Here is a 26,225-nt window from a genome sequence, read left to right on the forward strand (position 1 = left end):
ATCATGACATACTGGTTGATGTGCCATGGTTCTATTTAAGATCTGAACTGATCTCTTAGTTTTAATTTAGTTTAGTTTTGTAAGGTTGGTCTTGATCTTACTCAAGTTGATTTGCTGTTTTATTTAGAAAAAAATTGGCAGTTTTTGTCCCTGCCTTCAGTCAAGCCCTGAGTTTGGCTGTGAGTCCTCTTACCTGAGGGAAATGACCAGGATGTATCTGAGCTACTGTCATGATAAGACCTGTTTGAATACTCTGAAGATTCATAAAATGAGTTCCAAGAGTTCCTTCATTATTTATTATCTCCTTTAGCACAGGATGTACTCATGCTTTATGAAATGAAGGCGATAATCCCCTCCGATGATTCCCTGCAATCACAACTTATAAAGTGTGATTCGCTTTTTTAAATAAGAGGACAGTGGCGTGGATGTGATCCGCCTTCAACATGTTTTGCTTTTTTAATTTTTCTTTCCTTTTTTTGTCATATGAAGTGTTACGACCCTCAATGGAGTTTGTCCAGGGGTAAAGGGGGGGGTGGTAACATTAACAAAAGAATACCACGAAAATGTACAAATGAAGGCTTTATTCTTGGGACCCACTAGTCCCTAAACGCATCAAAGACCAGAAAACAACCAAACAAACCCAATAACAAAAGTGTCCACCAAAGCTGGCACCAACCCAGCGGTAATCACAAAAGCGTCAATGCAAACACCAAACAGTCAAAACTCCTTCGCAGTCACTGAAGGAGTGGCAAGCTGTGGCACCAGGCTCAACCAGAACACAGCTGCCCGGAACGAAGTTTGGTGACAGCCTTTATTCCGGTGCTCTGTAGAAGGTCTGGCCAATCAGGGGCAGGTGGGCGTGTGGCGACCAATCAGCACCCAGCACACATCAGCCTGAGGGCAGCTCCAGGAAGGAAGCCAGGTGTATCAAATCCCTCAGGTGATGCTTGTTGAAATGATGAGCTAGATGACAGGCCATGGGGCGTAACAGAAGTCATATTTGACATAAGTCCTTAATTTACAAACGTGTCAGCAACAATATTTGTTGAATGTGAGGGATTTTAGTGCGGTACAATTCTCTATCATCCTTTCCCCTAAATTTTTCTCAATTTTTCCTCCTATCTTTCTTTAACTCTGTGACTTTTTCCATTCATGTTAAGGAATAGAGCTTAGGAAGAGGAAATAAGAGGTAACTTTTGGACTGTTAGACCAAACTCTTCATATCAGTTTCTAATCAACACAGCTGGTATTCTTTTGTTCTCATTATTCTTTATTTTCTATTTAGATTATTGTGTGTTTGTTTCTTCCAGTCAGTTGGTTGCAAATGTTTCCTTTCCTGAACCATATTTATTTGATAAAAATGTTTGAAGTTTTTGGATCTCCTGATCAAAGTGCTTTTGGTTCAGCGATTGGTAAAAATTTAGATTTATTAATGCGTTTTTTTTTTTTTGTTTTTGTTTTTTCTTTACTTTTTTTGGGGGGGGTTTAAATCTAAGTCTGCACTTTAGAGTCAACACTTAGAAATATGGTATCTTTCGTCCTTCCTTCCTTTAAAATTATTCTCAGATTCAACTCGGACAGTATGTAGTTGTTTTTTGTTTTTTTTTCATTCTACATTTTCTATGTAATAAAGTTCAGCTAAGGTTCACCTCGACAACCTCGGCTCCATCTTCCTCCGGTGTGTGTTGTATTTGTATATGGATTTGTTAATGAATATCCGCATTTCTGTGTGGTTTTGCACTTTGATTTCTTCAATCCTGGTTTTCCCATGTCCTTCAAAGCTTAATCAAGGCTTCCATTAATAACTCCAGCTTGCCCTGTCTGATCACAAGCATTGATGCCTGATAATGACTGAATATCCGCATTACCATGAGCATTACTCCCACTTTAGTTTAATTAGGAATTGATGTGTTGAAATAAAATAAAGTGACAAAAGGCAACTGAAAAGAGAAATTCATCTGTCTACATTCAACACTTACTTCATATCTGTCAAACTAAACCATACGTTCAGAATGGCACACAATTTATTTTATACAGGAGGAATTGCTCTGGGAAATAAGTGGTCAGTTGGTCCAGAGTGGCATTAGCAAATTAGACTTAATAAATGGATCATTTCTGTTTGAAAGGTTTTCTTGCACAATGTACTTAGTACTCTGCAGGCACACAGGTAAGGTATGAAAATATCATTTTATTAAATGTTTGACAGATGAACTGATTTTTTCCCCCCAATATTTTACTTTCCTCATGTCTTTTGCAACACAAGGTTGAAAATCTTATTTGTTATGCAGAAGAAGGATATCATTAATTTCCGCATTTGTCTCTCTTTTTGTCTTTGTTTTAGGTGTTGTGTCCAGGTGAGGGTGGCAACCATGGAGAGGCTGCTGTTTTGTGTGATGCTGGCAGTTGCCATGGCAGTGCGGGCACAGATTTGCCCGAAGCGCTGCGTCTGTCAGATCTTGTCACCCAACCTGGCAACCCTCTGTGCAAAGAAAGGTTTGCTGTTTGTCCCGCCGAACATTGACAGACATACAGTGGAACTGCGGCTGGCCGATAACTTCATCACAAGGTGATGATCTCATTAGTAATGACACAGTTCAACTGACTCAAAATACTCTTCCATCAGTACTACAGTACTGCGGTACTGTGGTACTGTAGTACTGTAGTACTACAGTACTACAGTACTGCTTCTTACATCTTCAGCAGTTTTCACTTAATTAATGTTTTGATGTTTTGTACAGACATTGTCATTAATTTTAGTGTAAAAGTAGAAGCATTAAAATATTCCCTCTATAGCATACATTCAGTTTCTTCAAATCAATTTATGATTATGAAGAAAGGTTTTTACTCGGCCTTGATCTCTCTGAAAACTTTATGGTAATGTTTTATATACGCTGATGTAGGTTGTAGTACAAATTTATCCTCAAATTTATTCAAACCCTTTCATTAAAGAGGTGGCTGAATTTACAACTGTCACTCAAAAAACTGGAGACTACAATAAGGAATAACTAAAATGTGCTAAATTATAATTTATTGATAGAAGACACTGTTTTGTTTTTTTTTTCATTTAATTGCATAAAAAAAAGGGGGGGGGGGGGGGGTCCTGAACAAATTAGAGCAGCTACCATCCTGCAGGTTTCAGTGTTTCCCTGCTGCAAACCACCTAACCCATATCAATGGCTTATCAACAGGCAGGTGGAGAAGATGACAAAAAGTTTTTGGAGAAGCTTTTCATTCCAGTCAAGTGTGTTGTATGTGGGAAACACGAAAACTTGCACAGCGGTAGCCCTCAAGGACTGGTGTTGGTGATGTTAACTTGTCACCCATGGTGCAGGTGAAGTCAGTAAAACAGCAGTGTACTGAACAAAAAGCATGGCGTGTTTCTTTGTTGTTTAAATTGTCTTCTGTTTAATAAAGATCAACAAAGTAGAAAAGCTTTTCTTTTAAAACCCAATCTATGAACCTGTTTGTGTGCATAGCTGCCATACATCATAAAAAGCCACGACCCATTCAACCTCAATGCATGATAATAAACAAGTTGCCTAAACTGGTAGCAGACATTAGTTTTTAATGTCATAAGGTGACAAAATCTGGAGTTTCTCTGCAAAAGATGGTTGAAGATTTAAGCACAAAGTCTTGTTGGTATACAAGCACTTTATGTGCTGCCTCTAAGATAAATTAAAACTAATTTTAAAGGTGAAAAATAAGGAAATAAATAACAACAAACTAATAAGCTCATCTTTCAAGGCCCCAGAGTAAGCCATAGCCTGCTTGTAGTCAGTGGAGCAGATCAGGGCTGTCTCCTGATGGTTACACACTTTCGAGCCTTTGGAGGGAGTTATTCATGCTCACAAATATTGAATGAGCTGTGACGGATGAAAGGTCTACCATATGCGAAATCTGTTTTAGCATGAATTTTGCCTTTAAATATTTAAAGTTCCTCTTGTCCTCTTTAAAATCTGCTGGGCATTTAAACCCATTACAGGACATACATGCGAGATTTTTCAAAGAATTACTCTATTTAGGCAATTTAGGCCGTTTATTCAAATAGTATATTTTATATACAAGACAACGAAGTGATTTTACTCAAAAAAATACTTCATTTGGTGTTGAGGTTGCCCGTCTTTTGTCTAATATAACTGTAAATACATATGCCAACAGTGTGAAAAGGAAAGATTTTGCAAACATGACACGACTGGTGGACCTAACGTTATCCCGAAACACCATCTCCTACATCACACCTCATGCCTTTGCTGATCTTGAAAACCTCAGAGCACTACACCTTAACAGGTAGGACCCAAAAGCAGATGGATCAAACATGCTTTATCCTCCCAAAACCTTTTACAAGACTTTATTTTTTTCTCCAACATCCCACAGTAACCGCCTGACGAGGATAGGCAATGATACGTTCAGCGGGATGTCAAAGCTTCACCACCTGATTCTGAACAACAACCAGCTGGTGCTGATCCACCAGGGAGCGTTCAATGACCTGCTGGCGCTGGAAGAATTGGACCTCAGTTATAATAACTTGGACTCTATTCCATGGGAAGCTATCCAGGTCAGATGTCCTTTGCTGCCACTTTCAGACTTGATGAGGAAAGGGAAACTTTTTAAGCTTTTTATACGTTGTGAGATTAAAGTTATTAGAAGCTCTGAGACTCATCAGATGCCAGAAAAGTATCAAAAGATGGGTAACAAATTAGAGGTATACTTCTCGAAATGTTTAGGAAGTATGAACTGGTGAAATAAAAAAATACATGTTGTTTAATTTCTCCATATTTCTCTTTAAAGTTTTTCCAGACGACTGACAACAAGAGGGTGATAAGAAAGAATTCAAATGTTTTTTTTCTCTCTCTTTCCTCAACGATGCAGAAAATGACAAGCCTCCATACGTTGAGTTTAGACCACAACATGCTGGATTTCATTCCAGAGGGAACCTTTTCTCTTCTACAAAAGCTCAACCGATTGGATGTCACCTCTAATAAACTGCAAAAGTTGCCTCCTGATCCCCTTTTTCAACGGGCACAGGTATCCTCATGAGTTTCTCTGTGTTTAACCCATTATGGGCCAGATCTAAAAAGATCACAATCAGTGCACAATAATTTGCGTGTGCAATCTAGAATTTTTTGTGTGGGGCTGAAGCATGGTTTGTGGTTGATTACGTAAATGGGAAATATATGCAGCCATGTGTGCAACTACACACACAGACTGCTTGCACATTCTTTGCAGGTGCAATTTCTATGAGCAAATTTGCTTTTATGATTTACATTTTGTCTTCACAAGTGACACAAAATACTGTGTGAATGGCCTATACTGCATATCCATGACAACAGGTGTACTAACTGGATGCTTTAACAGACGCAACCCTCAGGGCACGCTGTCAGTAAATGGGTTGGTACATTGTTTTATATGGAATTAGTTTGCAGAAGTTTTAGTTCACACAAACTTCAGTAGATCTGGCCCTATGTGTGTCATTCAGCTGAATTTCTATTTAACATTTAAAAATTTAACATTTGATTGTTTTTATTCTTTAAAATCAGCAGGCAATAAAATGATGCATTTTATCTGCATCTTATCACTATTGATATATCTTTGTCACGGCAGTAAAAGAGCAGTAAAATAGTTCATGTTAAAGTTGTCATATTACCAAATGTTCTGTGCTGACAAGCCAGATCGTTTTTGACTGATAACATGGTGATGTTTCCAGCACATCCTTTAGGCTTTATGGGCTGATGGGTTGGTTTGCCATGGATTGACCATTTTACCGATGCATCACCCGGATGCTTAATCAGACTGGAAACTTTGGCTACCTTTATACTACAGGCTTAAGTGACTTAAATCCGATGTTTTTGCCCCTATGCAACCAGTAACTGATCTTTTCTTAACAGTCTGAACGACACACATCTGATATTTTTTTAATACGACCCAGGCCGCTTGGATTTGTGGTCCTAAATCTGACATATATCTGATCTTTTGCCATGCGACTTCAGTCTGAACGGTCAGGTCGCATTAATCCGACCGACGCTTTGACACACGACAAACGTAATTATTCTGTGTTTGTTGTTTATGAACTCTTTATCGGTAAATGCGCTCACATCACTCTCCACCAATCCTGACTGCGACTCCGTACCCAAACGTTTCTCTCTACAGTTGTTGCTGCCACAGCTCCACAAAGGCCTCGACTAAAACTTTTACTTTCCTCTTCTGTAAACGTCTCCTTAAAACGAACCCATTCACAATGTTCTGGCTGCGGTTGGACAAAACTTTTAAAATAGCAAATGCTCTGCTGCCATCCATATTTACTTCTGCAAACACAAAGACACACGCTCACTGCACGTAGCTGTGTCTTCTACGCATTCAGGACGCTTCTGGTACGCATGAGGTTCATACAGGAGCTCACATACAAGTCACATTTGATCGGAAACGTGAACAGACTTTCAAAAACATCCGATATGAGCAGCAAGCCCTGCAGTCTGAACGTAGCCTTTGACATTTGAAGAAAGGGGCAAAGTGTAGTGCATCTTCGTTGTATTCTTCAAAACACTTCCAGTTTTAGGGTTTGGAGGGGTGTATTGTCCTGCTATGCGAGAGTGCCTTTGGGTTGTGGAGTGTACCTGATATGATGATGCCACAGTCCAATGCTTCCCAATTAAAAATTTCCATTGTAATGATCACAATGAGATAGAATATTTCATTCACATTATCATGAAATGTGTATGTTCATACACATAGAATCAATAAGAAACCAAACAGCTAAATGTTATTGATTAATCAGACAGTTGCCTGTTTGACAGTTTATTTTATTAAAAGTGTGTTCATTTTGTCACACTTTTAGGTTCTAGCCACATCGGGGGTCTTGACATCTTCTTCCTTTGCGTTGTCATTTGGTGGAAACCCTCTTCACTGTAACTGTGAGTTACTCTGGCTGAGGAGGCTGAACAGAGAGGACGACTTGGAGACATGTGCCACACCATCGCACCTCTCCGGCCGATACTTCTGGTCCATACCTGAGGAGGAGTTCCTCTGTGAGCCACCCCTCATCACTAGATTCTCCCATGAGATGAGGGTCCTTGAGGGGCAGAGAGTAGCACTCAGGTATCACTCGTCTAATTATATTTCCTAATTTAATTGCAGATTAAAACTATTATCCCACCCAACGTCCAAACTTTTTGACAGACACACAACAAAACACCGGGGAATATGAAAAGTCTTACCTCTTAATGATGTGGAAAAAAAAAAAATCAGGGGGATAAAACTAATTCAAAACAACAGGGCTGAAAGATGATGATTACTTCATTTGCATATATAGTGGTCACACACTTCCAATTTCAATAGATGCTATGTTTCCAAATATGAAAATATGAAAATGGGGGGAAAGAAGGAAAGAAAAGATGTGTGAAGGTATTATTCCCCCTCTCTTTATTCTATCTTGTCTTCAGCTCTTTATATGAGCTATGTGCATGTAAGTGATGGTCACTCTGTGTAGCATTTGTCATTTGTTTGCCGCATATTTCCATCCATAAAACAGTTTCAGTTGATATAATATGATGTTGAGATTGCATATTTTACCTAATATCTACAATCCCATCCCATCATTTTCGCACAGAGCTGCTCACTAGTTAATAATGAGACTGAAATAAATGCTCTTTGTAAATGTTCTCTTTCTTGGTTTCAGTGCAGCTTCTACAGATATTACATTTAAAAGTTCCTTTTTTCATAATACACATTTTTAATAAGCAACAACCTTCATGATAAGAATGAACCCAATGTGAAAATGACAAAAAAAATAAACATTCCTGGTCGTTAAAAGCTGTTGTAAAAAGTTCTTACATCCTCATAGACTCAGATAATGAAATGAAAGATGACCTTCATGACGTTTTGGTGCCACAATGGACGACATGATAACAGATGAATATTAAAAATTATTCCTTCAGCTTTCACGTTGTCAATTTTAATAATAAACCTCTTTAATCAGATTAAAAGACAGAGGAAGGCTACAGTGACTTTTATTTCCTGTTCATTTTTATCAATATATTTTATTTTTTCAGATAATGACTATATTGACAATTTGGGCTATAAAAGAGAGATTTCTCATAAATTTGATTAATTAAATGGACTCGAATTGTGGCAACATTTTTTTTTTTTATTATCTCTTCTGATCTGCTACATTATTTTTGTTGTTTCTGTTGACAATTCAATTAAGTAAACTATGAACAGATGTTTTCACTTGCAAATAAGTTCAAAATATTTGAATTTATAAATTGAATATTTATGACATTGGCCTTTTTGACAGCAATGTAACTAAAGTCTTTCCTTTCTTTGTCTTATTGAACCTCATCTGCATAAATAACTAAAGACTATGTAGCGATCTTGGCCTCCCAGGATTAAAAACATTCAACTGGATTAAACAATAGTTGTTATTTCTTTCTCTGCAGTAAGACTGATCCACACAGGACGAGTAGAGAGTGACCATTTGACCCAAGAGGAGGGGTGACACCCCGAGATTTACAACCTTCTCTCCTCACAGCATTCCACGCGAAGGAGTAGAGGCATATCTTATAATCTGTGGTTGCAGGTCGGGGGAGATGCCGAGAGTCGCATCTGACCAAACCCTGGTTCTGGTCAGAAATGACACTTCTAAGCCAAAAGACGAGACTCCATGGTGCCAGAACAACCCCTCCCCTGACGGAGAAGGAGACAGAAGGAATCCAAACTTCTTTCCCCAATTGAAGGAACTGATCTAACTTAGTCTAAAAGACTGTGGTTAATTGTTTTGGTTGAATTTCTTCTTTTCCATTATTTTATCTTGATATGTGATTTAATTCTTTGAACTGATCACACACACACATTAATCATAAACACTGCGGTAAATAATTGTTGATTATGTTTTCCAAGCTTCAGACTTCTCTTAAGCTACTAATATGAATGAATAAAATGTGAGTTTTCTTTTTAGGATTACCCAATGAGGACGAGTCATGACAATTAATTAATCCACCTTTAATAAAAATTACATGTAGCCAATCTTTTCATGTGTGAAAGTAATACTATAAAATGCTTTCCTTCCCCAGCAAACGAGGAATCTGCATAACTCTGAAAGAATGTGATTTGATGTGTATTGCGGCAGACAAAGCAAGGAATTGAAAGTATCCTGTTCACATTAATGAGATGCAGAGGGAAGGAACTGGAGCTGACCTGATTGGATAAGGTTGGTCAGCCTCTGACAGAAGCAACTCATGATTGGCTGGAAGTTCGAAAGGCGGGTCTGTTTAAATTAGACTGGCAGACCAACTTCCTGGGCTTTTTCTCCTCCTGAGCTTTTTGTCTTCGTTTAAGCTTTTTGTCTCCTCTAAGTTTCTTTCTTGTCCTTAGCTTTTGTCTTTAGCCTTTCGTCTTCTTTTCTTTTGTTATTTCATTATAAGCTTTTACCTCTCCGTTCTTCCGAACGGGAGAAAGTACAACAAGTGTTTATTTGTAACCAGTATTTTTCCCGAGATCAGTAATTAACTAGAACCGCAGCTCCAACTTTTTCCATTACGTCTTTACACGTAAAATCTGGAACTATCTATTTTTGGGACAATCTGGATCATCATCACACCGCTCTGGAACTCCGCTGAACGGACCCAGTAGGCCAGAGTAGCTGCGTAGACCTACATCTTCTGACGCTCCAGGGATCCAATTCCCCCGGAAACGCGCCGAATAGGGGACCAACCACCCGCTTCGACCCACACTCCGGATTCAGCGTTCAAAGTAGGATCTGATAGCGCTCTGACATTTGTGATGTCCCAAACCAGTACATCAGATTCTAATTAAATAATTAAATTTGAATTTTTATCCAAATTTAGAATTATTGAACACGTTCTTGTCAAAGATTTAAGTAAGATAATCATCCCGATTTATTTGCTTAATTCCAACCAGTTTCTTCCTGCTCCATCTCATTTAATTAATCTCAGCGTTCTTTATTAATGTTATAAATGAAATTCCATGTTGACAAATTCATCATACCATCTCACCAATAACATCTCTCCATCATTGCTCATTTTCACTGCTGTATGTTTACCATCATTGTAAATAAATATGTATAATCAATTCATCCGTTATTGTCATAATTTCTGAATGCACGATTTCTGGTTCATTCGTTCGTAGGATTTACTCCTTTGAAGTGAGACTGTTTATTGAATTGAGTTTATTTCAGGTGTCTCATCCGCCTGAATTTTAAGTTAATTAAAGGTGATGAGTGGTGCTCCGAGGTAATTAATAAATTCATAATTTGTAGAGGCTATTCCGCTACAACTAAGTTAGTATGTAAAATTTAAATCAAATGAATCTTCTCTGAAGACACATTTTCACACCGTTTTCTCCTTAACTTGCATCCCAAAGGGAAAAGATTGGGATTCCTAAACCATCAGGAAAGAAAACTCTGCTATTACTGTACACATGACCCCATTCTGTCTTGTTTCTAATAAATTCCTCCCCCTTGTTTTTTTTTAAAGGTGCAAGGCAAGAGGAGACCCAGAACCAGCCATTCACTGGATCTCCCCTGAAGGGAAGTTGGTGTCTAACTCCTCTAGAACCTTGGTCTATAACAATGGGACTCTGGACATCCTCATCAGTACTGTGAAAGACACCGGCTCCTTCACCTGCATCTCCTCCAACCCTGCTGGAGAAGCCCACCAAACTGTGGACCTGGTTATCATAAAGCTCCCACACATCTCCAACAACACCAACAACATCCAAGAGCCAGACCCGGGATCTTCGGACATCTCCACGTCAACCCGGGGAGGTGCCAACGGTAGCAACGTGACAGGCGATGTGAAAAGTGGAGTTGACAAGAGGGTGGTGACAGCTGAAGCAACGTCATCAACTGCACTCATTAAGTTCAACTTTCAGAGGAATATACCAGGCATCAGGATGTTCCAGATTCAGTACAATGGCAGCCAGGACGACTCGCTGGTCTACAGGTAAGACTGACAGCATCGTTGCGTCAAAGTGACGTTCATTCATTCTGACTTCAGTAGTCAGACAGTTTACAAAGTGGAAACTGAACCATGATATGGCCAAAGCAGAGGTAGAGAATTACCCATGTCTGGCTGTTTAGATAAGATTACATTAGATTAAATGCAACTTTAATGATCCTGTTGGAAACTGTGAACAGAGTCCAGACAGGAAAAAAAAATGCACACAAAATGTCAAGGAAAAAATTACAATATAAAGCAATAAAAATTCAATACACACTGGGAAAAGTTCCTGGAAAAGATGCTCATGTGGCTCATAAAAGATGACCACATGAGGGGGATGAGATGGGGCCAACTTGAAGCGGCAGGGCTAAGGTCACAAAAAAGGGGCACTATGAGGTGCAATGACATTGGCTCAGTGGCCAAGGATGATTTATGACAACTAAATATATTCCAGCATTTCAGTTAGAGTTCCAAAGTGGTTTGAAATGTTTTTTATTTAACAATATGAAGTGCATTATGATCATACAGCAAATTTATATGTAATGTATATTACACTATGTTGACATCAGTTTATCAATCTTGATCTATAAAGCACATTTTGTACCACAAAAATAGTTTAGCGCAAAGTGTTTACAATAAAAAAACAAAAGATAAAAGTAAAAAAAAACCAAACAATATAACCCATCACACCCACATTTACACAACATACAACTCACACTTACACATAATCCCATATCAACGCGTATACGTAGAATGATGTCTCGAGAGGCGCCGTCACAACCCCCATTAACTGTATCTGGCTAGAACACTGGCAAAAATAAAAGATGTTAAAATGAAATAAAAATTTTAAAGAATAGAAACGTCAAACACAAAAATAGAGATATAGTAAAACAATGAAAGATAAATAAAAAAGTTTCGATGAGATGTATACAAATAAAACACAATTTCCTTCAATAAATGTACACAATGTTGGAGATTTTAAACACAAATCTAGTGTTGCAGGCTAAATACCGGCTAAATGTAATGAGCTGACAATTTATTCTGTACTCTTTAAATGATGACGTTAAAACTATGAGATTCCTTCAAAGTAGAAACTCGGTGATTAAGTAATACGGCTTGTGGTTGTGGAAATACGAATCCAGCACTCTTGCTACATGTGAAAATACAACATTGGTGGACATGAGCAGAGGATCCATCCAGATAGTCCACGTCAGGACAAGTCAAACCAAATCAGAGGTGAAACGAGGATGTTAAGCAAAGTGATGTAAGAAAGTTCGTGATCTTTGCCTTAAACCCCTGGAATTCATCACAGCGCCGCTCAGCCTGCTGACTCAACGGGGACGGCCTTGGCAGGACGCACTCGGTTAGCCTTTCTTGACTTTTTCCATTTAGTCAGGATTACACAGATTAGATCCATCTCACAGGGAATGATTGTTATTTGAGGCAAATATTTAGTCAGGTGAAATGGGGGGGGGGGGGGGGGGGGTTAAACACAAAGAACTTCTGCAGGGAACTATGCCAGCACTATCTGCTTTTTATCTCCGAGCTAATCCACAAACCATACTTTATCCTTATGCATCATCAGGAGGAAGTGAAGGAGAATGGGGATTTACTGTCTGAGTCACACTGATGACAATACCACTGACTGTTAGAAAAGCCCTCTCTAAAGACATGGTTTTATTTTCCAAACTATAAAATTACCATTGTTAGTATTTTAGCCCATATCACGACAAACAAATGCACTTGAACAGAGCGCATCCGGTGATGAACCCATTGGTATTGTCTGCTGTGTCTATTATATCTAATCTTTCTTTATAATTCATCAGCACTTAACCCCCTTTTAGGAAACACACCAGAGAGAAATGGCGCCAGTGGGATACATGCATGTCTTGTAAAGATATGCTCATCTCAGACATCAAGAGAGACACTTTTCCTTTCTATGTCCTGCACTGCTGTTCTCTCTGTTTAAGGCATCCTACTGCTTGTTTGCATTTGTACTTTTGTTCTTGTAACCTGATATTTTTAGATATTTGTAAGCAGGTTTATTTGTGTGGCACATTTTATGTACAAGGCAAGTCGAAGTGCTTTCCATAAAAACATAAAATCATTACAGCAAGATGCAGAGAGCATTAAAAACAAACAAGTGAAAAGCTTAAAAGGAAATAAAAGGGATTAAATAAAATTGACAGTGTGAGGAATTAATAGTTGTTTTGATAAGAGGTGGCAAATTAAAAAAAGTTAGCCTTTTTTATTACTTGGTATTTTAGGTAACTATCCAGTTACAAAGCAAGATAGCAGCTAAAGCAAGCAGCTTTCTGTGGAGGAATGGATGTGGCGTGATCAGACAACCTTTCATCACCCACCCTCATAGTCCCTCCATCACATCAGTCATTGTTTCTTTCTTTTAGCCCTCTCATCCTGCCTCTTGCTCTCTCATCCTCTCTTTTTTTAAAAGAAAGAAGTCATTTGTGTGTCTCAGTGTTGCTTTGCATCTCTCGTCTCTGGATAGCAGATTGATTTCCATTCAACACCTCTGCTGGCACAAAGCAGCAGCCCATTGATTATGCCTTGCCACTACACAAACACTGGGAAGAAAGAGAGGAGGGTTGGTGTGTAAAAAAAAAAAAAAAAAAAGATTGAATAAAGACCAAGAGGAAAAGGGTTAATGGGAAATGGAAAGGGACAACATAGAGGCAAGGTGGAGCGGCAGCGAAGGAGAATGATAGACAAGGGAAATCTGGCTCTGTTGTTGCAGACAGGGCACTTACTTTTTCAGCTTCAATGAGGGCATATTGATTTGCCACACATTGATGTTTCAGCTTTCCACTCTCCACCTGCTCAGCATAATGCTTCTGGCTGTAGGAGGGGTTTGCTATATTTCCTGCAAACTGTGAATTCAATAGTTGGTTTAAACCTTAATAAAATTGCCCTCTTGGTTATGTTAAGCTCCAGGCCTTTTGATTTTCAGCATATCCCAAAAATATATTGCTTTTGCTTCTTTATTCTGTATTGATCCCAGTTGGGAAACCCCACCCATCACTTCTTCCCCAGAGAGGTCAGCGTCGGCTGCAGAACAGGCAGCTGACAGGGGTACAGAGTCTTCCTCAAGGACACCTGAAACTGGAAGGTGTATACTGATACAGTGCTCGTGTTTTAATGGTAGTCTTCCTGCTTAAGGATTGTATTTCTATTCCACTGGCAGGCTTGTTGCCAAGTCGGTCATGTAGAACAGCAAGCAGAATCCCAATGTAGAGCTCACAACACCAAAGCACATTTGTATAACACTGGAAACTACAAGCCAAAACTGAACAAGTCCAAAGTGGTATTGAAGTCATTCACTTTAATTATGATCAAAATGAACGCGTTAAAGCTCTGTGTCTCCTTGGATTTATCCTGTTCACATCACCTCTGCTATAAACATCAGAGGACGTGACATGAGATACCAAAGAATGATGTCACAGCTTGATATTCCATATTGTCTTTTTCTTCCACTTCTTTCTTCATGGTCACACGATTAAATGAAGCTTCACTCCAAACCAACTTACTGTAATTTCCACTTTTCTACTCCTGCTTCAGTGGAAGCTAAGAGGAAGTGAGCTGAGTGCTCCATACATCAAATCCATCGCTGATATTTTATTTCAGCAAGAGTTTAATGGAGGCCTGATGTCGAGGAAATATGCAGCGACCTTTTAAACAAGACCGGAAATGGAAAGTTTTCGGCTTTAATACTTGACTGGATTTTATTGTTTGATGATGAGGAGGATGACATTATATACATATATATATATATATATATATATATATATATATATATATATATATATATATATACATATACACACACATACAAGTGATGCAAATAATGTATTGCTAAAGGTGGTTGTACTTTCAAATCGATTTTCAAACCATTATATTTGCTTAAGTTATATTATCAGTAAAAATAAATTATAACAGCATATTGAGATTTTACTTAATTGTTAATCTACATCAATTCTTAAAACCATATTATTGTAATATGGAGCAGTAGTGGTAATATTAGTCGTAGCCCTTTGATGGACTTGTGAGCTTTCCGGGGTGTACTCTTCCTCACCACATAGTTGCTGGGAAAGGCTCTAGCCTGAAGCTAATATGTATTTTATAAATATGTTACTAAATTTGCCAAATCTTAGAAGACAAATACTGCACTCTGTTCAAGGAAAACAAACACACACACAATACTTCCTCTCCCTCCACCCACATCCTCATCTGCTTGGTCTGTTGTTTTTCATTTGTATTTTTTTATTTTTATTTTACATGTTTCTTCAGTCTGTTTTCCACTCCAGCAGATCCATTTAACAACAGGGGCTGGATGCCATTTACAAAAAGAAAGAAAATTTAATTTACACATCAAGTAAACTGTGTGCCAAGCTTTTTATGAGTGCACACAACAGGGGGTTAAGGATGAATCCAAGCTTTTGTAGAGGGTTTACTCTCCCTTCCTCTCCAGGTGGAAGAAGTTTATCTCTGCCAACAGTCCCTAAGGCACAGGAATTACACCTAGTTCAGCTGTACTTGAATTGTGAAAAACCTCCACCACATTTATTTAGCTGTAATGTTTTAATTCTAGTTTTATTGCACCATAAACATAGCAGGCCTTTCAGAACCACATCGTTGTTGTGAGTAATCTGTGTGGTTTTAAACCTGAGCAAGTAGAACAGGTAGAGGCACCACAGCAGTGGGGATTATTTTGAAGGGAAAGAAAGGAAAGCAAAGATATTTGTGTGATGAGGAAGAGATAGAAGACAAATGGAAGGAGTTGCCATTTGTAAAACACAAATCAAAAAGCGGGAAAGGAAAACAGATGCATAATATGAAGGTTAATAATACAGAGGACCATAATGGGAATTTAGAGGTAGGAGATGAAATAGAAATTAAATATTGATAAAAATGAGGACAGACGAGTAATGATTTTCAGGTGGAGAAGCACACATAATCAATATAGAACAATAAGGTGAGATTAAAAATAAGCAAGGAGGTATAGCACCAACTGGAAAAGTACACAAATATACAAAAAAAAGAACCCACAGAAAATACTGTAGGGAAAGTTTTAACAGAATGCTGAGAGGATGTATGGACGGAGACATTCACTGAGGAGAGCTGTACATGACTCAGCAATGATACTCAGCTGGACAGATGGATGTCGGCACCTGATGACTTCTACCCAACACCTTGGCCAGTTTTCAGAGCGTGGCATGTTGATGGCTTCTCTGCTTGTGCAGAGGTGATGAGCTCGAGCAACAGCAGATTGTTTGGTTTTTTTTTTCTCTAAAACTGAAATGTTACAAGTAGCTTGTCTGTCACTTCCCTTCTGATGTTTTTTTTTTTTTGACTTGTTATAATTTCACATGAGCATGAAAGTGAAGGCTACTGGGAAATAGGAATTTAGGTGAGCTGGAGGTGCACCCTTCACCACAGGGACTGTGCCTGGGGAAAGGACCATAGGTTTCAGAGAGAAGTTGAACACAGTGGTGAAGACAGGTGCTGGTCAGTATAAGACTAATACACAAAGCCAGTGAGCCTGTGAGGGTTTGCACGTCTTCAGCAGAAGCTATCCTGACAGTTGCAGCAGTTAGCATGCTAACACCGTCAGAGCTGCCCGCCTCAAACAGTGCGTAATAACCATTGAGATTTTCTGCGAGAATCGCATATCCAGAAACCATACCGGTCTGTTACAGTCTACACTCCCTGCCACAGACTTTTGGAGTCATGGTGGTGGGAAAATTGTGACTTCACTCTGTCTCTGCAACTCATGCACCACTCCTCGCATGTTGTATGTCGCTTGGTGCTCCTCCATTCTGCCACTGAGAAGTTCTGAGTATTTGTGAGTGGTGCACTCCCCCAGTGCTTTGAAGATACACTACAAAACTGCACATAAAACCCCCTTTAAAAGGTTCAGGACAGATGTAGTTGGGTTCAACACAAGACGCAAATGTCTTTGTTTTGATGTGCAAATATTTTTTGAAGTGCTGTCAATGGAATAATCTGGACTGAAGAACCTTCTTTTTAAGGTTTGTTTTCCCTGCAGCTTTCATTTTGATCAATACCATTATGATGCTTCCATAAGAGATGGTTTACCTTTCCTGAAGTCATTTCAGAGTTATAATTTGTTTCCTTAGATCTTTTACCCTTACTCAGGAACCAGTGATTCATTACACCACAATTACCCGCAAAATTGTGTCTTGGAACGTTTCTAACATTGACAGATGATGGAAGGAAAAAAAAATAAGCTACTCTATTGTGTGTGGATGCTTTCAAGGAAGGGTGAGGATAATGATAGTTTTTGGGATAATTCTAACCTTTGGGAGATTGAAAATTATGATTCATTTAAGCTAGCAATTTTTATACCCCAATCTTTGATGTTTTTTTGCTAATCAGTTTCAATTCTTCAATGCAAATGCCAATGAAATCATGATATTGTTACCAACTAGGTTGCTTTTCCAAGAAGTGCAGATTGGTTCTCCTATTTGAACACAAATTAACTAAAAAAGAAATTGGACATGGAGGTTATAGTAAAGCCCACCTGGCCTGAGCATGAAATCCCCATTCCACCTTTGACTACATGCTCCATGGGTGCTTGTTAACCATTATTTCTGGCAGCGGAGGCATTATGCATGGTTAAACGAAGACAAGAAGGTAGCTCTTGCAATATTTCTGCCTGCCTGGGAGGCTCAGACCTATTAGCATGGCATTGTGCCATCTGCTCTGGAAGCCACATTAGCTTTGAGGTCAGCGGTAATGGGGCAAGAGTTAAGCCACCATTAATCTTCTTCACTTTGTGTTTAGAAATCAGTTATTCTTAACTGGGTTGATCATATTTACAGAGAGCTCTGTTGTCATGTGTTATTGTTTGCTTAATTGTTTAGAAAATGATCTTGAATAAAATGACATTCAGTAGCCGACTCCTGGGAATGACTGCTGGAATTTCATCTATTCAACAGCTTGAAAATTAAGTTAACAAATGTTTAACAAGTACAATGTCAAGAAAAGCTTTTAAAAACCCATTAGAGATATATTGTGCTATTTTCTTTGCTTATCTGGCATATTTTCTCATGTTTCAGGGTATTTAATTCAGACTAGCTTGCAGTGTGGTTGAACAAGGGGCTCTAGCCAGAAGCAGTGAATACCATTTTCTGGAGATAATAAGACAACCTACTTTCCTTCTTACTGTGACCCATATTGTGGTTCCTTCCATGGTTGTGCAATACTGGGAGAACAATATCTGAGAAAAGACTGCCACGAAATATGTCTGAGAAAGAATAAAATTTATTAGTGAAAACTAAAGTCCATCTACACTCTCAGGAAAAGGCATAGAGAAGATAGAGAAGGAGTACATGTCTATCCCCTGAGGTGCAATTTGGATGTGAGTACCCACAAGAACACATAACTGGGCCTCAAGGTAACTGTGTACAGTTTTTAAGGGTTTGAAAGACTCATTTATTTTCCACAGAATTAAATAGCACATTTATGTGCTGTTTCTTCAGAATGTTAAGGTATAATATTGGGGGGAAAGCCTGTGTTGGAAGGAAGGAAGGGAAAGAAAGAAAAACAGATTTTTGCTTTTTTAATGTATCTTCATATAACAATTTTTTTCTGTTTGTTTTGTTTTGTTGTTGTTTTGGAGTAGCTGTGGCACAGCAGAAACAATGTTAATCTGCCAATCAAAAGGCAAAGTGAGCCCATGTTTCCACAGACTATCTGTTGACCTGTCCTTGAATTAGACCCTGAACCTGACCGAGTGATGTGCAGGCAACTCTTTTTTTTTCAGCCCACAAGTCTTACATATATAAAATAATCTTACCCGCCTCAATCTGCTTTACACAGCCAACCAATTTACATAACCCGCCACTATTAAATACATGCTAAAAATGCAATTTAAGGGAGGATTTATTTAGCCTGAAAAGTTTAATTGGGAACAGAGTGGAACTGGCATGTGGTAAGAACCAACAACCCAACCCGACAAACGGGACCCAAAGGTTACGGGGTCAGCCCATGCATCGGTACCGCATTTCCTCACTGACACATAAAGTATGACCTTTTTTTCTGGCCTGTGGTGGAATGCAGATGTTTTCTACTTTTAAATCAAGGTAAATGATTTGAGTTATAATACTGTTCTTTATGAAGCATAAACTACAAAAGTACAAATATGTAGCCTCTACTAAAAGTATGACAACGATGAAGGTACCACCCAAGGGTTAAACTTGTGTAGCCCTAAAGTTACAATCAGGGTCTTTTTGTACATACAGTATAAAGTCATATTAATAATTCAAAGCAGTTTGCACAATTTTGATGGGGTTTTCTTTGGCATTTTGGATTTAAACTTTTAATAAAGGAAGTTTCAGCCTCATGAGCAAGTTTACATAAGTAAACGACACACTATAAATAAAATTCACCAGTTGCCATACTTTAACTTTAGTCATGGAAGGAGAACAGTATCAGACAGTCGCCATTAGTCTTCAGTAAGTCTGTCAGTAATCCTATTACTGGTGCCAGGGTGGTCGCCATTGGCAGCGAGAGACTCCACTGTTCTCTGTCTGTCATTTTCTTTCCTTTTTTTATTTCTCACAACTGTGTCAAAGTCTTAGCTGGTCTACTTTTTAATATAATAAAGCCAATATATACTCCTTTAGAACTTGCTACAGAAGACTGTCTTTGGGAAGACATTGTGGTTTGTATGGCTCGTTGCAAAGGCGGTGCTTGGAACACAGGTCTGCTGCAACATTTTCCCCATTCAATCATATATCATTCCTACATATACATGATGTGGTTACTAATGACCCATCCTAGGGTGGTGAATATTATAAAACACTGGGAAAATTTCACCCAGTGTGTCTCACATGGTGTGACTTGACCATTCTGCTGTGGGGGGGGGTACCACAGCTGAATTATTTGGAGCCCTGGGTGCTTATCACACAACCCCAGCTCGACCGACAAGCTCTGGTTTTGTGTGCTGACTCTTTGGCATGTATCCATTTTTTTTTCTCCTGCGGTAATAATGTGTGTTTGTGGCTTGTAGGCTTTGTCCAGTACTTAATCAAGTGAAATGGCCTGAAATAGAACAATCCAGTATCATAGTTCCCTGTTCTGTGCATGGAGGCATTTGTTTGTCTTGAGACAAAAAAGGCTGAGACTAATAGAGACTCTGGCTTTGTCTCAGGCTGCAGTGAGGAAGCTAGAGTTGATTAACACACACACACATAAATACGTGTGCAGTACTCGCATCCAAGCACATGCTGCATGGGTTTCGGTTTACCAGCGTGTAAAGCTGCATCAGAAATGAATGCTGGAAGAAGGCCAGATGCAGTGACAGCCACTGGGAAGAGGAGGCGACAATGGCAGGAAACAATTACTGTAATGAATTTCACACGTAATTATATACGTGTACACACACATATGATGTATTTTTCAGATACATATCGACCTTAGCTAACTTGTACACACTTTCTCACATTCAAGCAGACATTTTTCCTCTTTGCAATAAAAGTGTGATGAAACCCATGTACGCACAGGCACAGATGCACACACATATGAGCCTTGGGCTGAGGGCTTGGCAGAGCAGAGTAGATAGATTAGTGTAATAGTCTCAGCCAAGGCAATCATCTGCCCACTATAGGGCTTCAAATACTGGCAGTAAGATCCCGCTCAGACACAAAGAAATTAGCCACAATGAATGAGTCAGTTTGGATGAGTTCACAAAGCTAACGGCTCATGCTGCTAGAAAAGAATGGAAGAAGAAGAAAAAAGAAAGCAAAACAATTTGCATAAAAATGTATTTTGTGAGCTCAGTATGAAGTCGGACACATTGTCAATACCATGATTGTTCCTTTTATGGTTGAGTTATAAATGATGACTGCTCAGTTCACACACTGTCAATGAGAAGTATTGCACAATGTGAGTTTTACAGGCATTGCTACGTAGATTTTCAACAGATTTAGCTTAGTGAATAGTTTAATTTGGCTTGTGTGACGGGAGTCATGCAGGTAATGCTTTCATGGAGGTAAATGGCTCAGAGTAGAGATCTCCAACTATTCATGCAGATGCACTCAGAGAAACAAAAAGGCCAACTATCAAGCAAGGTAGATAATGTCTGTGTGTTCATAGACTCCCAACTATGCTCTTGTTTTCCAACGCCACAGCAACATCTATTGTCACAATTTAAAAAACAACCTATGGACAACATTCTTTTTTTTAAAAAAAAAAAACAATCTAAAGTCATTTCTAAAGGGTGAAAACAGATATATTCAACAAAGAAGCTTTCTAAAATTATGACTACAATGACGATGTTATTGTTGCGATCTATTTGTCATACATCAAAATAGAAAAGCGGCAGCTGAAAACTTTCAGAACAGGTTTTATAACAGGTTTCATAACATCATTGGCAAGTTAGTAATTGTTTTAAATAAACAATAAAAACTGTACCATTCACTATAGCATACTAATATATTTATAATATATTTATATATTTATATCGCTGCCTTTATGGATCATATTTTACAGGCAGCCATGACAATATGGAAACATAAGACATTAACCCCTTTGATGCATTGCGTCCACTACAGTGGAAACATATTTAAAGGCTGCAATTTTACCACTTCAGTGGACATTAGGAGAGTGACCCAGCACACTGCCACTCACTGAAGAACAAACAAATATCGTATGAAATTTCATGTGCACACTTACATGTAATTACCAAGTTTATCTCACTGTTAAACAGGACAAGCAAAGGATATTAGTAATTTTTTTATAGAATATTTTATTATGTAAATATATTACTTTTTAAATTTTATACAAAAGAAAAAAAAGTGAAATAATATTAAAGTCAAAGTAAAGTGTCTCTGCACATGTCTATAGAAGTAAGACATTGCATGTAAAAAATGTGGCATTGATTTTTTTTTTTTTTTTAGTATTTTTTTCATCAGAGGGTTAAGATGAAAGTTTGTCATTTGATGATTAGCTTCAATCTCAAACAATTTCTTCTTGTAAGAAATTGATTTTGGGGAGGCTAAAACATTTTTTTTTTCCGTTAACTGTCACCATCATAGTTGTTGTCAAGCCCACTAAAGGTTGCGTAATATTTTGTTATATAAATACAAGTTATATGTGCCTCCATGAACATAAGTCATTAGGTTTCAATTCGGGAAAGAAAACTCAGAACAACATATGAAAACTGCTCAGACAATAGAAACTCCCAGAGAATCAGACTCTTAAGAGTCAACAGCTTAATTTATCCATTTTTTTTTTATAGTGCTTTCCCTGAAACATTATAACTTTATTTTTTATTTAATCATTTTTATGGATTTAATCCAGTTTGTCTTGCTGCATGGGATTGAGAAATTCATCATGCTTGGTTTGTTTAAATGTCAATTTTCGGCAAGGTGGCTCAACTCACTTACTTTAAATGTGCTTTATGCAGATATTTAGATACAGACACATGAGAAGGGGAGAAAACTCATGCCTGTCTCGCTTTCTGTTCTATCTGTCTATCATTCTATTAGTATTCATGGGGTCATACACCTGCTCACACAGAAACACACATGACCGGCTTGCACTGTTGCTTGACCAACGGCCCAGTAATGACCTACTCTGACATCCATACCAGCGCTCTTAATACTAACCATTAAACCCTCACTCATCTTTTAACCTTTGCTTGGCTTAAATTCTAAACCAGATGCTTTAACCAGGCCAAAGTAGCCTTCTGCCCCTCTCAGCACACATCAGCCTAAGAGCCATGAACTAGCTGTCCTGTTTGGTTTTAATGAGGAATTTGATTAGCATTTTAATGAGGAAATTCCAGAAAGCCGACAAGCCTGTTCAGAGAGACCAAAGGACAAAACCCCAGTCACCGTGACAAGTGTCACAAGTGTGAAGTATAGTTGCAAACTACCTTCTTGTCCAAGCGAATGCACTGAATCACCCACTGTTTCCCTTTTTTTAAACTGTAAAACTTGACAGAATATTTAATTGGGTTTTGTGACACCACTTGTTTACTTTGAGAAAGAGCATTTCTTGTAAACATCATTGTAAAAAAGAGTTGTTTAATTGCCATCCTTCAGCATCTTTGTAATTTATTTTAATTCTCTATCATGTCTATTTTCATTCTGTTCCTTTTATATTCCTGTCTTGTTAAAACAATGTGCTGTGAGATATTTAATGCCAAGTAGAATTAATAAAAACAAGCCTCTGGTATCATTAACTCCTAAAGAACGCATTTCTTTTCACAATGTAAGCCAGGATTATATATAAAATTATTGTGGAAATAAACCAATGCTGAGATTGGTCAAAGTTTACAGCTTGGCATGTTGGCCCAAAATTTATTTGATGCACTTGTCACAATTTAGAGAACAGTTTTTGCTTGGAAAACAGGATTGTTAGTGACATTATGGGTACACTGCGTACATACTGAGACAGTTACATACAGCACAGTCACTGAAAGGGGGACTGCATTGAGACAGCAAGAAGGGGCAAAACATGAAGTGTCAAAATGAAATGTTAACATGATGTTTGCTCTTGTAGAGGCAGTAGACAAAAACAATCATCAGTATTAGAAATTAAACCATTTAAAATGTATATTTTTGCCTGTCACGAGGGACAAATTTGTTTTATCTTATGAATATTTATTGTCAGGAGATCTAATCATTTAATTAAAATAACTATTTTTATTATCTTACCACGAGCAATTTATATCCAGAGGCTGTGGGTCCAAATTCATGGCACCTGCCATCTTTGTGCCACCATTATTACCACAGTGTCTGTGAATAAACAGACAACTCTCTCTGAGCTTTAAAACTGCATCGCTTTGTTTGGTAGGTACTAGACCGCTGTTTGGAATAAGTAATGCCTTACAACACACCAAGTAGACAACAGTACATGATGCCACTGGATCCAATCCGGACCACATTTTTATGTCTGGAACCATTTTAACCACTGATGAACACCATCCATTCACAACCACAGTTGCCATTTAAAGTCGTGAAAATGTTTCTCTTTCCCACTAGTTTTCAGTAATTCTTATGCACCGTATGCTGTATGTTTAGTGCTTCTTTGATTTTAACATCCAGGAAACACTTTGAATAGCTGATAACCTACACGTTGACATGAGCCTTCATGGTCTATATTTGTCATTATGTTTTAGATGATAATTGAACAAATCCATAATACCTTATTACATAATATAAATCTCTGTTTTGGATTTTAAAAGATAAGGCTAGCTATGAACGACAGAATCATCTAGTAGGGTCAGTCACCTTACTGAAAGTAGATGACAAGTTGAAATTGATGGGTCTACGTGGAAAAACTTTATATACAAGACGACCTAAATAAAAAAGGAAAATGCATTGCAACCATTGCACCCTGCTACCTGTTTGTCCAAGTTAAGTGTGACATAACAACTAAATATTATATGCAAATTAACTTAGAAATGCATTCATTGATTAATATCCTTTTAGATAAATAAAAAAAATATGTTTACACCAAAATACTCCTGACACATTCAAAAAGTTTTATTTACAATTTGCATGTTACAACACAGGTTTAGTATTAAGGTCTTGTTTTAAGGGATTACTTGGTTCCATCTTTTTCATATTTGCTTTAAATGGAAGTGTAGTGGTCATCTAGCCTTTAGCTGGAGTATCCATCACTAATCCTTAATCTCTAAACTAATGACTTCATCTTAGCAAAATGGAAGGTGAAGGTCAAGTGGAAGGGAGCTGAGAATGGATTGTGTGTTTCATCTATTGATTCAAAATTCATCATCTTTTCCTGCCTTCATCACCACAGAATGATCCCACCATCAAGCAAGAACTTCCTGGTCAACAACCTGGCAGCTGGGACTCAGTACGACCTTTGTGTGCTGGCCATCTACGATGATGTCATTACCTCTCTGACCGCGACACGAGTGGTCGGCTGTGTGCAGTTCACCACCGAGTCGGAGTACATGAGGTGTCACTTTATGCAGTCTCAGTTCCTCGGCGGAACTATGATCATCATCATCGGAGGGATAATAGTGGCCTCAGTGCTCGTTTTCATCATTATCCTGATGATACGGTACAAGGTGGGTGTCTCTTTTAATCCACTCCAACCAAAAAGGAGAGAATAAAAGAGCAGATCTTTTCATTGAGTCAGAGGATTGCTATTATGGTAGTTAATTAATTACAGAATTGTCAAGCCCTGGACAATTTTACCTCTGACTAGCTGAAATTTTGGGAAAAAAGGAGTAAAAATCACCATTGTTATAATGAGTCACCATTATAATGAGTCATTGACTCTGATGTGTTCAACTTGTTCTGAAGCTTAAGTAGAGTATTGCTAAATTTGAAAGAGTAGAAAGGAAGCACGACACTGTCATGACCATTTTAGTCATACTGGAAATGTACAAGATGGCGTCTTTATGAATGCAGAATTCAATATGGAAAGGAACCGAAGGATCTTACAAAATGTTTGAACCAGGTGGAGGTGTTCTTAGCACCTCACGCATCAAAAGGGTTGAATCTATTTCCATTTTGCCTTGAAATGCATAAAACTGTAATTGAATAAAATGTTTTGTCATCCCTCTTCACACTTGAAAGGACTGCTGGAAAGGCTTTTCATTATGGAACAAAAGATCAAAACCTTCCTTTCCTCCCTTCTTTTTCCTCAGGTGTGTAACCCTGGCGAGGGTGGCAAAGGCGTTTCTATGTCAATGACCACCGTTCACTCACAGACCAATGGGCAGCAGTCACAAGGATGCACTGTGACTCCCAGCGCCTCTAAACATGGATCAATAGGATTAGAGGACGTGTCGGGAAGCACAAAGAGAAGGAGCGGAGCAGCAGCTGCTGGAGGAGGACGTGGGGGAAAGGATACTATAACTCAGTCGTCTGAGTGCTCCCTGCCTGACTGCTCCACAGCAACATCTGTTCTCAGCCAGAGTTGGGGGGCTAAGAGTCCAACAGCTGGAGGTGAGGACCGGGAGAAAGTGGGTGAACAGAGATCTCAAACTGGAATTGTATCGCCCACCTCTGCAACTGGGTCCCTGCACAAGCCAAAGCGGAAGCCCGCTCCCGGCAAGCCTGGTTCGGCTTGCTCAAACACCACAGTAATGACAGAGACCCTCCTCTCTACTTCCCCTCCTCGGCCACCTTCCACCTCCACCGTCACCACCACCCTCCTGCCCTCCTCCACCCCTACTGCTCTGGAGAACCACAACACCAACCGCAACAACTCCACCTCTCTCAACCAAACCCAACCGCCTCCGTTTGC

General features: G+C 38.7%; 1 protein-coding gene across 2 annotated transcripts in view; it reads left to right on the forward strand.

Annotated features, from left to right (window-relative positions):
• lrfn5a (leucine rich repeat and fibronectin type III domain containing 5a) overlaps positions 1 to 26,225 on the forward strand; it is a gene marked incomplete at its 3' end in the record, with an annotated part of 123,653 nt that overhangs the window by 96,240 nt on the left and 1,188 nt on the right. The window contains exons 3-10 of one of the 2 annotated variants that reach the window (XM_079262310.1): positions 2,342 to 2,566; positions 4,159 to 4,287; positions 4,375 to 4,555; positions 4,870 to 5,025; positions 6,833 to 7,092; positions 10,488 to 10,955; positions 24,765 to 25,038; positions 25,624 to 26,225. The exon at positions 25,624 to 26,225 is cut by the window's right edge and continues 1,188 nt beyond it. In XM_079262310.1, coding sequence (XP_079118436.1) covers positions 2,370 to 2,566; positions 4,159 to 4,287; positions 4,375 to 4,555; positions 4,870 to 5,025; positions 6,833 to 7,092; positions 10,488 to 10,955; positions 24,765 to 25,038; positions 25,624 to 26,225 — 2,267 coding nt within the window. In that variant the 5' untranslated portion in view covers positions 2,342 to 2,369. Of the gene's footprint in view, positions 1 to 2,341; positions 2,567 to 4,158; positions 4,288 to 4,374; positions 4,556 to 4,869; positions 5,026 to 6,832; positions 7,093 to 10,487; positions 10,960 to 24,764; positions 25,039 to 25,623 lie in introns of those variants that run through there. The other variant, XM_079262311.1, reaches the window with a different exon arrangement.

Source organism: Telmatherina bonti (assembly GCF_933228915.1).
Source record: "Telmatherina bonti genome assembly, chromosome: 22".
Taxonomy (NCBI): Eukaryota; Metazoa; Chordata; class Actinopteri; order Atheriniformes; family Telmatherinidae; genus Telmatherina; species Telmatherina bonti.